We start from the raw sequence: 13,105 nt of genomic DNA on the forward strand, positions 1-13,105 counted from the left end.
TGAGCTGAAAGTAGTGAATTTATGCATGAGCTGAGGTATAGACCGTATGCATTTTAACAGCTTGGATCTGAAGAGATGTATCTTCATTTTACAAACAAAGAAATAAAGAAGGGTAAAAAATAAAAAACCAAGATAAGAAAAAAAAAAAAAAAAAAAGACAAGTATCTAAACTACCCACATAACTGTCATTTTTAGCTATGGAGGAAGTCCCCTGGTCCCTGACATTTGCACATGATTACTCAGTTATCAGCTTAGGGCTCCAGATGGGTGCAAGATAGACATATTCTCACAAGACATCAATATCAGGCCTGGGAACAGAAACAATCAAATTCCTGAGGTTTTAGACCACAAGATTATTCACTGATGAATTTTAGAAGATAGGCAATATGAGATACAGACAGAAAATGATAACTTGTGTGATCTAGGTTTAAGCAGAATCTTCCCAACAAAAGTATTTGAAGCACCTCCATACCACCACAGCTCTCTGCTATGTATTAAGCATTTCTCTCTCCCTCCCTCCCAAAACCTTCTTCTCCCCCATAAGTCCATTCAGGACATCATTTTATCCACAGTTCTCCTGTATTTTGTCTGAACATTTCTAGAGTGCTATAAACACCTTATTGTGCTTTCATAACCCAGACTTGTTTAGGATTAATTGTAATTAGGCCTAGGACATGGGAATAATAAATCTTTCCTCCCTGAAGAGTTGGTAGTGCAGTGGAAGAATGGATAATGAGCCTTCCCCATTGCCATCTTTTCAGTGGGTTTGTGTTTGAGCTCCAGAACTTGCATCCACACTCAAGAGAGAGCAGTGCCCGCTGGTGGGAAATAAAGCCATGCCAGATAAAAATCATTCCCTTACCAGCCTTTTCTCTGTGCTGGCTTTACAACAAACATGACTTTTTATGCTGTTTTAGTTAAAGAAGCTTTATTTACTTTATTTTTTCGTAGTTGTGGCCCTTGGTAAGTCCCACTGCGTTTGTGCCAGGTGGAAGACACAGCCATGATGAGAGAATGAGCAGCTCACTCCCTCCCTTCACTGCTATTCAACATTTATTTATTGCTCAGATTGTCCTCCTAGACTGACCGAGGCAAAACTCAGCTTTCCACTTTAAAAGAAACTCGGTCACTTTGAAAAAAGACTTTCTGAGAGCATCATCTGCACTTATTCATCAGGTGGCTGGAGAAATTTTCCATCCTGCACGGCAAAGAGATCTGTGGTTCGAGGCGCTCTGCTCCGTTCTGCTGGCGGCGGTAAAATGCTGTTTTTCCGAGGATCAGCCCGAGATGAGAGCGCATCTCGCGCTGCGTTACATGGCAGCGCTTGTCATCATCACAGCGATGGTGCTCGATAACGACATGTTTGTAGCGCTGCCTGACAACAGAAGTACATCCCTACAGACTGTTCCGTCTAGACTGGGGAATTTCGCAGAAAAGGATCACTTGTGAGCATCCCTGCATACCCCAACCCTCGGCCAGACATCTGCGGGCAAACCAACGCAGCTTCGCCACTTCGAATCGCATCGCCTTCGCCTTTCATCGCGTACCACTCTCATCCTTCTCATGGGGAAGACCCACTCCGTGCATTAACCCCTTCCTCCCCGCGCACCAGCCATCGGCCGCGCCCGGGGTCCCACTCCCGCCCCCCGCAGGCGCACCCGCCCTTCGCCACGAGGCTCCCGTAAGCACCGACGTGTCCGCGCCCCCCGGGCCCCCCCGCAGCCCCCGCCCCGGCCGGTCCCCCGCCCGCTCCGCAGCCGCACTGGTGCCGCTCGGGGCGGCGGCGGCGGGCGCGGCTCCGGCACCAACTTTGGGAGCGGAGCATCCCCGCCGGGGCCGGCGCGGCCATGCTGGGGCCGGCGGCGCGGATGGCGCTGGGCGCGGGGGAGCTGCCGGGCCGGCTGCTGGCGCTGCTCTGGCCGGCGCTGGTGCTGGCGGCCGCCGCGGCCGCGCTGCTCGTCCTGCGGGGGCTGCGGGAACGAGGGGCCGTCCCGGGAGCCCCCCGCCGCCGCGCCGCCGGGGAGGCGCAGGAGGAAGAGGAGGAAGATGAGGAGGAGGAGGAGGATGAGGATGGCCCCGCGGGGGCCGGCGGCCGGGCGGCCGGGGCGCTGCCGGCGCGGCAGCCGGAGGAACAAAGGCGCACGGCGCAGGTAAGGTTAGTGGGGGGGTCGCTCCTGGCCCGCTCCCCCGGACGGGACGAGCATCCTTCCTTCTTTCCTCGCCGGCACCTTTTCAGGGCAGAGAACAGCCCTGCACCCCCTGCGTCCGGCCCCACCGGGCTGCTGCCATCCCATCTCACCCAGTCTCATCCCGTCTCATCCCGTCCCGCCCACAGACGTCCCGAACCTCTCGGTGTGATTTAGGGGTGAGGGGGCTCAGCATTCCCCGCTGAGCCCTGGGGTCCGTCAAGATGACGGTGCAAGGCAGCAGGTTCAGGTTGCCCGAGCACCTGGCGGGGGGGGTGCTGGCGCTGCCCTTTCATCCGCCGTTTTGTCTGACAGCATAACTCCGTATGAGATTGATCCTCTTCGCATGGAATTAAGAAAACTCCGGTTAATGTCCATCATATTAAGAAGGAATATAAAAGAATAGCATCCTTACTGCGATGTTAATGCAATGTGCTAATCATGTATATTTACTCCAAATCAAAGCTCTGTTGTTATTGTATTAATACGTGGCTGTGAGCTCCTGACCATGGCCACCCTGTTGATTATATGCTGTGAGTTTGACTTGATGCACAGTGTTGAAGTTTCTACATGACGTTGTCATGACTCTGTTGCTTTGACACGCTGTAAGCTGTCTGTAGCAGAAAGTCTCAGTGTAAATTGAGAAAATTATTTCAGTGAGGCACTACAGTATGGAAAATACAGCTCTCAGAATACCTCACTGAACATAAGAATGTACTTAAAATAATACATGGAACTTTTTTAACATTTTAATCTGTTACTATTGTCTCCTAGGTCTTATTTCTGAGCAAGACAAACAAAATTAATTAGCAGAGTTTTTTTTCTTTAATTGTGCTATAAAATAAGTGATTTTGTTACTCAGGAACAAAGATGTGTCAGGCTTTCTATTGTAACGCTAGTTTTCAAGGGTTTATTATTTTGTCATGGAAGCTTTAGCTTTTAGTTGTATTATAGTTATCTTTTAATAAACTATTCCATTTTAGGGCATCTTTTCTTTCATCAGTTAGAGCAGAATCTTGACCTGGCAGCACAAGTAACCCTGAATTAGTAAAGAACAATTAAATCCAAAAACAATCTGAACAGAGCTACCAAGGGGTCAAGGGGTGAAGAGGAATTTTAGTAAAAATTTTATTATACCTTTATAATCATCAATATTAGATAACTTGAGTTACCTGCAGAACAAATGAAAATTTTCGAGAGCACCAATACCAGAGGCAGCATGGGACAGAAAGAGGAGACACCCACTTTATTGTTTAATCTGTTACTATTATCTCCTAGGTCTCATTTCTGAAAAAGACAAACAAGATGAATTTGCAGGAATTCTTTAATGTGTGCTATGAAATAAGTTGTTTTGTTCTTCATGAACAGAAATGTGTCAGAGGCATTCCAGGTGCTGTGATGGTGACAGGGTTATTAGTTCAAGCTGAAGGCACTGATTTGAATAGATACTTTCTAGTCAGAGATGCTGCATCTCACAGGCCTAAGTAACAGAAACCAAAGATGAGGAGGGATAAACCGAAGGGATAAATTTGTTTACAGTCATGTGCAGTTTCTGCTATTAATCTCATCTTTTCCAGTGCTGAGTGATTCCTGCTCTTTAGGGGTTGGGCTCTAGCAGTTGCATTTACACAGTAGCATCATCCTCTATATAAGATCCACTGATTATTGTGCAGAGTATGGAAAACACGGTCCTGAGGAAGTGGAGGATGAGAAGAGAATGATCAAGAAAAATAGCATAAAAGATCCTAAAGATAGATAACCCAGAGGAAACATCTTCCATTCTGAAATGAAAAACAAAGGCTTGTCCTCCCATGACAGTCCTGTGCCTTTTCCCTTCTCTATATGTATCTTTTTCTTTTTTTCCCCACCCTGCCTTCTCCACTGCTCCATGTCATTTCCCATCAGGTTCTCTCTGCCTTTGGAACATCATATCCTTAAGGCAAAATCTTTATCTCCTTACTTAAATGTAAGATGCTGCACTGCTTTGGCACTTAGCTGATGCTAGGATATGAGAGCAGCCAAACACCTTTGTCATTCTGAAATTTGCATATGAAAATGTCCACCAAAGCAGCAGCAGAAGTGTCATTAATAACAGTGTCACATTCATAGACATGGCCAATGTGATACAGATGGGAGCTCCTCTGCTGCCTGCTGAGGTAGTATAAAACCAAGACACAAATTGCCTCCAGTGCTCAGGTGTGTTGATACATTCTAGCAGCCAAACATCTGCATATCCTGGAGTGGTGGATAAGTCAAGATCTTAATTAAAAGAACCTAGGTGGTTAATTATTTTTTCAGTTTGGGAATGCATATTTACCAGTGATTCCCAGTTGCTGCCTCATGGGTGGGCTGTCAGGTTGCCTTCCCATGAAATCTGCTCTTACTTGGCTGCAGATATAGCACTGATTTTCTTCCCTTTGTGTGTCCCTCCTCCTCATAGCAATAGGCAGCCAGAAACTGTCCAGGAGCCACGGTGCCCTGTTAGACCCAGACTGAGTGGCTTCAACAGCCCATGTGAGATAAGCCTGGTGAACAAACTTCCACAGAATCACCGAATGGTTTGAGTTGGAAGGAGACCTTGAAGATCATCCAATTCCAACTCCCTTGCTGTGGGCAGGGACACCTTCCACTAGACCAGGTTGCTCAGAGCTCCATCTACTGGGTCCTTGAATACCTCCAGGGATGGGGCACCAACCACTTTCCCTGGGCAACCTGTTCCAGAGCCTCACCACCCTCATAGTAAAGAACTTCTTCCTAGCATCTAATCTAAACCTCCTCTCTTTCGGTTTGAACTCATTCCCCATTGTCCTCTTACTATATGCTTTTGTAAATAGTTTTGCCCTATTTTTCCTTGAAGTTCCCTTCAGGTACTGGAAGGCCTCAGCTGGATCACTGTCATGGTTTAGGAATGGTAGTCCCGAACTCAGGGGGCCCGCCAAGATTCTCCAAAACCACATGTTCCTCCCTCCTGCTCCCCAGCTTTCCCCCTCCCACCTGCAGTGGGATGGAGTTGAGACTTGGAGGCACAAAGGGTAAAGATCAATTTACTGGAAACATCAATGAGATAAGAAAACAAACAGAAACAGAACTAATACTCATGACAGAGGGTACAAGATAAGAAATGATTCACACCGGAACCCCTTTAGAATAGACAATAACCAGACTGGAAGGAACCCCCTTCTCCCCAAAAGAGTCCCTTCCCCTGGCACCCCTGGAAATGTCTGTAGGGTGGGACAGAATAAGCTCCAGGTCCTCCACGCCCCCTCACAGTTTCTGCAAAAAATTAACCCTGTCCTGTCCAGAACCAGGACAGTCACCCTGAAGTCTTCTCGTTTGCAGGCTGAACAACCCCAATTCTCTCAGACTTTCTTCATTGCAGTGGTGCTCCATCCCTCTGATTGACTTGGTGGCTTTCTCTGGGCTCCCACAGGTCCATGTCCCATGTGCTGGGACCCCAGGGCTGGGTGGAGCACACAGGTGGGGTCTCACCAGGGCAGGGCAGAGCAGAGAGGAAGAATCCCCCTCACCTGGTGCTTTGGGTGCAGCCCAGGACAGTTTGGCTTTCTGGGCTGTGAGAGCACATGGCTGGTCATCTCCAGCCTCTCACCCACCACTTTGCTCCAATGGATACATGGCCTCCACGCAATCATACAAGCACATTTTGAATGTGATCTCCTTATGCATAGAACAAAACAAGTTACATTTTGGCTGTTGTCACACAGCCACATACACATTAAAAAAAAAACAAAAAAAAAAAAACAACAACAACAAAAAAAAAACTTCTAGGAATTATGCTGAGAGTGTTTAGTCTTTTTCAGAATTGCCTTTTTCTTAATTTTGGGAAATTGCTAATGAGACTTGTTGGAAGCCAGCTGATGTGAATGGGACAGCTGTTGAGTTGGGGGTTTATGTTTATTCAGAGTTTTTTGGCTGTTCTGCAAATTGGTCCGTTGTAAAGAAGAGCATTTTTTACAAATGCAGTGACATCATCTTCCTTAAGCAGCTTCTAAAAATATGTGCTATCAGATACATTCCAAAAGAATGCTTTCTGTTTTTATGAAGTGTCTTTATAAACTGGAGGTATTTTTTGCTTCTTGCAGAATTGCTTAACAGTACCAGAACTACAGATCCATCCCTTCAGCTCCAGAGTTTTGCAAATAGACTTTTTCTTTTACCTTTCCAGGTTACACAGTATTTTTCATGCCAATGCAACACAGTTGCACAATTATTTTTATACAGCTGTCTTGGATGATAATTGATTTTTAAAGTATCCGGGAACATGGTAGAGTTTGGTAATTGCCTCCTTAAATGGAGCCCTTATCCTTTGTTGAGATGGTGCTCTAATTAATCAGAATATAAGATCCCAGGAAACTGATTTCTTCATCCCTCCTCATAACAGTAGTTTTAATCTACTCACACTGCAGAAACTCTTTCCCCAGATATGTCTTTTTTCCCTGATGATGAGAGCAGCTGAACCGAGGCAGGCACTTGTCAGGTCCTTGTGTTTATGGCTGCTGTGTGGCTTCTCCTGTGTCCAGAGAAGGCTGGCCAGCAGGAGGACATGTAATACAGGCAGCATCATCTTAAAGATGTTTCCCTAAATTTTCTCGTGCAGTTGCTGTTGGATATGAACGGCTGCATATGCAGTCCTGGCTCCCACACCTTGTCATCAACCTGTGTTCATGCTCAAGGGGTCCCTATGGGCAACTTCATCCCTGGGAATACGTGCACATGAACGGATTTTCTGTGCTGATGGCCCAGATCCTTTTCCACAAGCGTCTTGGAGCATCCATTTGATGGGAGAACTGCTCTTTTCTTTTCTGTTAGGTGCCTTAAGGGAAAGGGGAGAGTTCACATATTTCTAGTGTGTAGTTCTCATATAATTCTGTTTGTTCATTGCATGTGTTTCCCATGTAATTTTTCTTTCCAGCAGAGTCTGCTTTCCTATTGGGAACACATTTGTCTGAAGTGATTTTGCCAGGGAAAACTTTGCATTACCACTTATCAGTAATAGCTATTAACAGTAAGATTATTAGTACTTACAGTATTGATCAAAACCCAGGATTCTGCTTTCTTTTCCCTCTCCTTTGCAGCTACGTCTCTGTAGTGTTGTGAGCAGCCGTGTCCCAAAGAAGTTCCTTTATGTCCTTCTGCCATGCATGGAGAGCCACTTAGTTTCCTTTGCTTACAAACCCAACATTGTTTTGTCTTTCCATTGTCACCTGAGCAGAAATTGCCCTTTTGTTATCCTTTGTCTCTGTTAGAACTGAAGGAGTAATTTTCTTTGAAGGTTGTACTTTCCTGTGTCTCTGATGGCCTCTGCCTAAACCCCCATCCTTTCTCCTCTGACAAATGCAGGCTTGTCTTTTCCCATTCACCTGGTTCCCATTGGTTTAGGGGATAGGTCTCCCAGAGCAAAGTCCATCATCAGGACAAGACCATGTGGCAAAGCCAGACTGGCCAGGACGTCTGCTTCCATTTATGAAACTCTGAATCAGAATTATGAAACCCAGCACTGCTTTATTTCCCAACACGTTTGTCTCACTGATTGCTCGCTGTCTGTGGATGGAGAAATGCGAGTCTGGCCACAGCAGCAGCAGCACTTGGGTTTGCTCACCCTGTGGCCCAGCCCAGCTTCTGTGCAGAGGGGACAAGAACCCACCTGCAGAGAGCCAGCACTGAACTGCAAGTGGTGCTGCAAATAATCTGACTCAGAGCACGGAGTGTAGGGAGCAAGGACTGGATTTTCCAGAGGATGCTGAGAGGGATGAAGACTTCCTGCTCACTTTTCATCTTCTTAAAGATCTACTGAGAAAGCTGAAAAGTGTAGTCATACCTTGTTCAGTTGTAACAGAGCATGTTTAAGGGAGGTTATTTATTGCCCTGCTTAGAAAGTACTTTTCTTTTTGTTCTTTTCTCCCACTCTTTCCCTTATTATTTTAATTTAGTGCATATTGGTGTTACTTTTGTCATACCATTATTGCCTTTTGGCCTAAATCCACCATATTTTTCTTGTGTTGTAACATAAAATGAAAAAACCCTCCTTTTTTTTTTCCACTGGAAATGAGCACTAAGAAACAATTTAATTGAAGTATTTCTTAAATCTGGAAATGGTTTTGTGTTCACAGACCCCCTGCCAGAATGGGGTAGTTTTGCTTCCTTTCATTTCCAGTGTCCAACACACTTAATTTGAGTTTTCTGAAAGTGGTAGCTGAGAACAATTTTCTGACTCTTTGTGCATGTTCTTAAATGAATTCCCTGATTTCCAATGTGTGAAGCATATAATAGCTCCCTTTGGGTTTCATAGGCTGAGTTTATTTTGTCCTAGTATCCCTCTGCTGGGCAAACCTTTCCATGCCTTCCCAAGGAAGGCAATTTTAAGCACCTTCCTCCAGAGGGACAAAGGGCAGTTTGTGAACCTAAAGCTGATATTCACATAATTTTTAATTAATCCTCTAACCAGTTGGTGGCACTGAGATGTGAAAGCAGGCTCCCTGATCTGATAGACACTTACAAAGGTGTTGGGTTTTATAAAAATGACTAGTCTAATGAAACTATTGAAATGCATAAAGGTAAGTGTCTAGACATACAGCTTTATGGCTTTGACTACAAGGCTTATATACTGAACCCAGTATTTTTTAGCACTTGCAGATGTATCACTTTGCCTCCTTTCTTTGTCACTTTATGTAGAACTACATTAACGGCATAAAATAAATTAAACACTAGCTCAAGAGAATCAAAATTTGCTAGTTTCAGAACAATCATCAGAAATATCACCTTAAGTTACACAAAAAAAAGGAAAAAAGGCAGGGGGTGGGGGGGAAATCCTGTTCCACTGGGTCATGAACCAAATGGCCATGAACTAAAAATAATCTTTCTATTGTTCCCAGAATGTGAGTAGAAATTAATATGCTAAGTCTGATTCCACTAAAAGTCCCGATTCTGTTTCTCTGCATATATTTGATGTATTTGGAACTGCACTTAAGACTTAATATAGTCATTTAATGTGGTGGATTTAGATGTGTTTTCCCTGCACAAAACTACATTTTTCATTAAGAAAAAAATTCCCCCGACAAAATTAATTTCTCTTTAATGATTCCATTAGGTTAAATGAAATAAAATAATGAAAATTCGTTTTTCCTTTTCATAGTGGCCAAATGGCACGATAAAGAGGCATGACTAATCCCCTACCCTAAGGGCTTCAAAAGGGAAGAATAGGGTAGGGTGGGGTTCCTCAGCCACACAGCCAGCTTACTGCCTGAAAAAGGGTTGGATAAGGGCAGGATTTAATACAAAAGGTCAGGCTAACATAATACATTTCCACTGAAAGGAAGTAGAACTCAGTAAAAATTCTTGGTGATGAAAGGAAGGGAGTTGCTGGTATTACTGAAGGAGGGCAGAGAAACGAGGTATTTCAGGTTCGAAAGAAGAACACCACAGTGGTGGGACATTTGCTGAGCATCAGTCAGTGGCCAGGTTTGGTATTTTTTTGCACTCAGCTGCTCATTAGGAAGGATGCAGCTAGGTTCAGGAGTCCCAGGTGGGCACTTAGGGCTGAATAGCCACTCAGTCATCATGAAGACCCCTGGGACATAGTAAATGATTGTCAACAGTATATATTTAACCTCCTAGTCAGTGATGGAGAGAGAGGGGGATGTTTGTCTAGCTAGTGGAATATCATTTAAGTAGCAAATGTTGTGCTTGTCTGGTAAAAGCATGCTGCAGTCAGGTTGGCAAAGCACTAAAACAAAGTGCTGCAATTTTTCCAGCTCCTTGCTTACTGTCATTTATATGGAGAGAAAGCCCAGGAATGTGATCCTGCCCCAGCCGAGACAAGTCTGTCAAAGCCAATATTGTTTGCATCTTCCCTAATCCTCCTTTGCACTCAGCATTTTCCTTCTGGAGTTCTCCTTGCCTGTGTGAGGGCTCTGTACAGCCTCAGGCTGTGCTGGCTTACACCATCCTGGGGGAGGAAGGCAGTTTCATGTCCTTAATCCTGATATTTCCTCGTCTCTGCCTGTAGTCCTTCATGCTCGCAGGAGCATCTTGATATAAAGAGAGGCTAGCAGGAGGTCGGATGTCTCTTATCCTCCTATCTGTGTGTGTCTGAAAGAAGGCAAAAAAGCATCCTCTTTGCCTCCTAAGCTGATGTTGCTGTTTCTGTGCCCATGGTGGCAGTCTTGCTCAAAGTGCCTTCACTTGGGAGGTCCATTTGTAAAGCCTTTAGAAAACACTGAAGATTTCATTATGAAAACTGGGAAATCACCAGAATTTGATGACATCAGGAAGGAATATTCCACTTACATGTTGTTTGGCTTCCCGCAGTCATCTCTTCTTGCATTAATCTGATAAAATTCAATTTTCCTGAAGTTTGCTGTCAGATAATGGAAAGTCACTCCCCAAGATTCTATATTGCATAGAAATTATTGTCCACTGAGACAAAATCTATCCACTGTCCACTGAGACAAGATTTATCTGTATTTTCACACATTTAAATAGACAGAAACATATATTGAGAAAGAAAGAATAAGCTCAAGATTTTCCATATCTATATGGTTCAAATTTTCACCAAAATGCTCCTGGTTTTGTACTTTATATCCCACATTTTATGTGAGAGGCTGCTTCTCTCCCTGCTGCAAGTAGAGTGGGATTTTCCCCTTGAGCAGAGCAGGAGATGGAAAATGGTTTGCTTTGTGGTAAGCTTTATGGAGTGCCTCTAGTAAATGAACCCTGAGAGTCTTAGAAGAGAGTGCCCATGGGAAAGAACAAGACAGCCTTGCTAGCTACTAACAAATGTTGCTGGGTTTTAACAGAGAAGTAATTATTTTACTAATGTTCAGAATAACATAATTATAAACAATTATATTGTTTGCATTTGACAGCCGAGGGAGACGGAGGAGATTTTGGCTTAAGCTTAAAATGTGGACCTGGTGGAATTATTGATATAACAGGCAAGGGTTTTGCCTCCAGCTACTGTGGTGTTTTACTGGAAGACCCAGAATCAGTATTGTCTGTGTGCAAAGTCCACAATTTTGGGGCTTCCTCTCCTAATAATTGTGGAACTTGGGATGAACTCCTGCTGGGTCCATGTCTACCATGGGCTTGTAACTGGTCTGGAATTCCAAGCAAACACCTCCAGGGACAAAGCATTTACCAGCATACAGGTGCCTGTCATGCACTTCAGACCTTTCTGAGACTTGTGAAAAATAGCTCTAAAGTCCCCAAAATATCAAAGAGATGACCATTGAGAATCTGAAGGACTGCAGCCCCATTGGGTCTGCTGGGGAGAGGCATGGGCAGGCACCCAAAGGATTTGATCTGCTGGTAACTAATCACTGCCACAGTGTCTCAGGGACAGTGGTGATCTGTGAGAGTGAGGAGAGGGAGGAGGCAGGAGGAAACATCAGCTGGCCTCCCTTCCCCAAGAGGACTGGGCACCTGAATTCCACAGGGATCAGATGGGTTTTGCTCCAGGTGAGGCTGCCTTCACCTGCCAGGAATCTCCCTGCCCCAGGCAGAGGAGGAGGAGGATGGATCAGGGATTAGGGTGACAGCCTGAGTCAGGCTCCCTTCTGGGAGATGTGGCAGCCCAACAGGTCTGATGGGCCGAAGGAAGCCTGGACAGTGCTGAACAGCAGCTGCACTGCACAAGGAGAGCAACCTGGATAAGTCAGAGAGGTGCCATACATCCAGCAAGGAGCTGCTGTGTGTGTCAGGGGGAAACAGAGGCACATGTGGAGGGAGTTTTAGCCTTGTCTTGGATGCTGCTGGCTCTGCACAGCATGCAGTGGCCCTTCCTGGCACATCCCTTGTGGTCTCAGCTGCAGATTTACACTTTCCCATCCCTGTAGCTGGTGACTGGCAATTGCCAGGGAATTCTGAGACACCTGAGACATTAAACTATAATTTGAAAAGTCCTTAAACATTTATTGTTTATTTTACTCGATCTAGGTAGTATTAAATCTATTCTTTTAGTTGGTCAGATAGACTTGAGAGGGAACATAAGGTCCACCCCAACTAGTAAACAAGAATTAAAATAAGCCTTCTCATGTCTATGCTGTTTTTTCAGACAGGCTTACCCCATCTGAAAAACAACTTTGATCCTAGACAAATCTTATGATAAACCACAAATATGTCTGCTTTGGAATAAATCTTTATGGAGTTTCTGGATTTACATTCATAAAGGCTTAGCATACACTAATTAATTTGGAATAAATTACTGCAGTTGGAACAAGGCCACAAATTCTAGCCCAGCTTTGTACAGGGGATTACTTAGCTGTATCCTTCATACATTATATTTATTATAGGAAGGTATTGTAATAATATATTTTTATATATATCTACATATACACACACATGCATGTATATGTACTATAATGCATTTTTTTATTGTCCATCTCTTAGGTTCCAGTGAATGGCCATCTGATCACTTCAGTCAACATCAGAGAGAAAAAGCTCCTCAAGGTACCAGCAAGAGTTTTAGAGTTTATGTATTATCTTTCAAGAGACAGTTATTTTAAGAATGTTCCTTTTTTTAAGGTAGTTTGTTCTTCCTTGGTTGCTGCACTTAAGAGATGATGCAGGAATATAAGACCATGTAATTTTGTGGCACAGCCACACTATAGTGTTTGTCACTGCCACCACAAGGGGGATGGTCTCATCATCCAAGTCCAGAAGTGGATGCTGGAATCTCCTGTGTTTCCATTCCAGCTCTGACAAGGACATTTCCTTGGGTCTGTTTAAGGGTTTTACCTTGGTATTGAGAACTTGTGCTGGTATGGAGGAAGAGGTTAATGCTTTAGAAAGCTTCCAAATCTTTACAGAAAGTTCCAAGCTGCCCAGAGAAGCTGTGTCTGTCCCATCCCTGAAAGTGTTTTAGGCCAGGCTGGATGGGGTTTTAGGCAGCCTGGTCCAGTGGA

General features: G+C 44.6%; 1 protein-coding gene across 1 annotated transcript in view; it reads left to right on the top strand.

Moving 5' to 3' along the window:
- The first annotated feature begins 1,287 nt into the window (after nucleotides 1–1,287).
- The window catches only part of LOC136359822 (protein LYRIC-like), a 31,563-nt gene continuing 19,745 nt past the window's right edge, over nucleotides 1,288–13,105 (top strand). The window contains exons 1-3 of the mRNA XM_066316760.1: nucleotides 1,288–1,387; nucleotides 1,723–2,150; nucleotides 12,591–12,650. Coding sequence (XP_066172857.1) covers nucleotides 1,288–1,387; nucleotides 1,723–2,150; nucleotides 12,591–12,650 — 588 coding nt within the window. The remainder of the gene's footprint in view (nucleotides 1,388–1,722; nucleotides 2,151–12,590; nucleotides 12,651–13,105) is intronic.

This window comes from Sylvia atricapilla, chromosome 3 (genome assembly GCF_009819655.1).
Source record: "Sylvia atricapilla isolate bSylAtr1 chromosome 3, bSylAtr1.pri, whole genome shotgun sequence".
In the NCBI taxonomy this organism is placed as follows: domain Eukaryota; kingdom Metazoa; phylum Chordata; class Aves; order Passeriformes; family Sylviidae; genus Sylvia; species Sylvia atricapilla.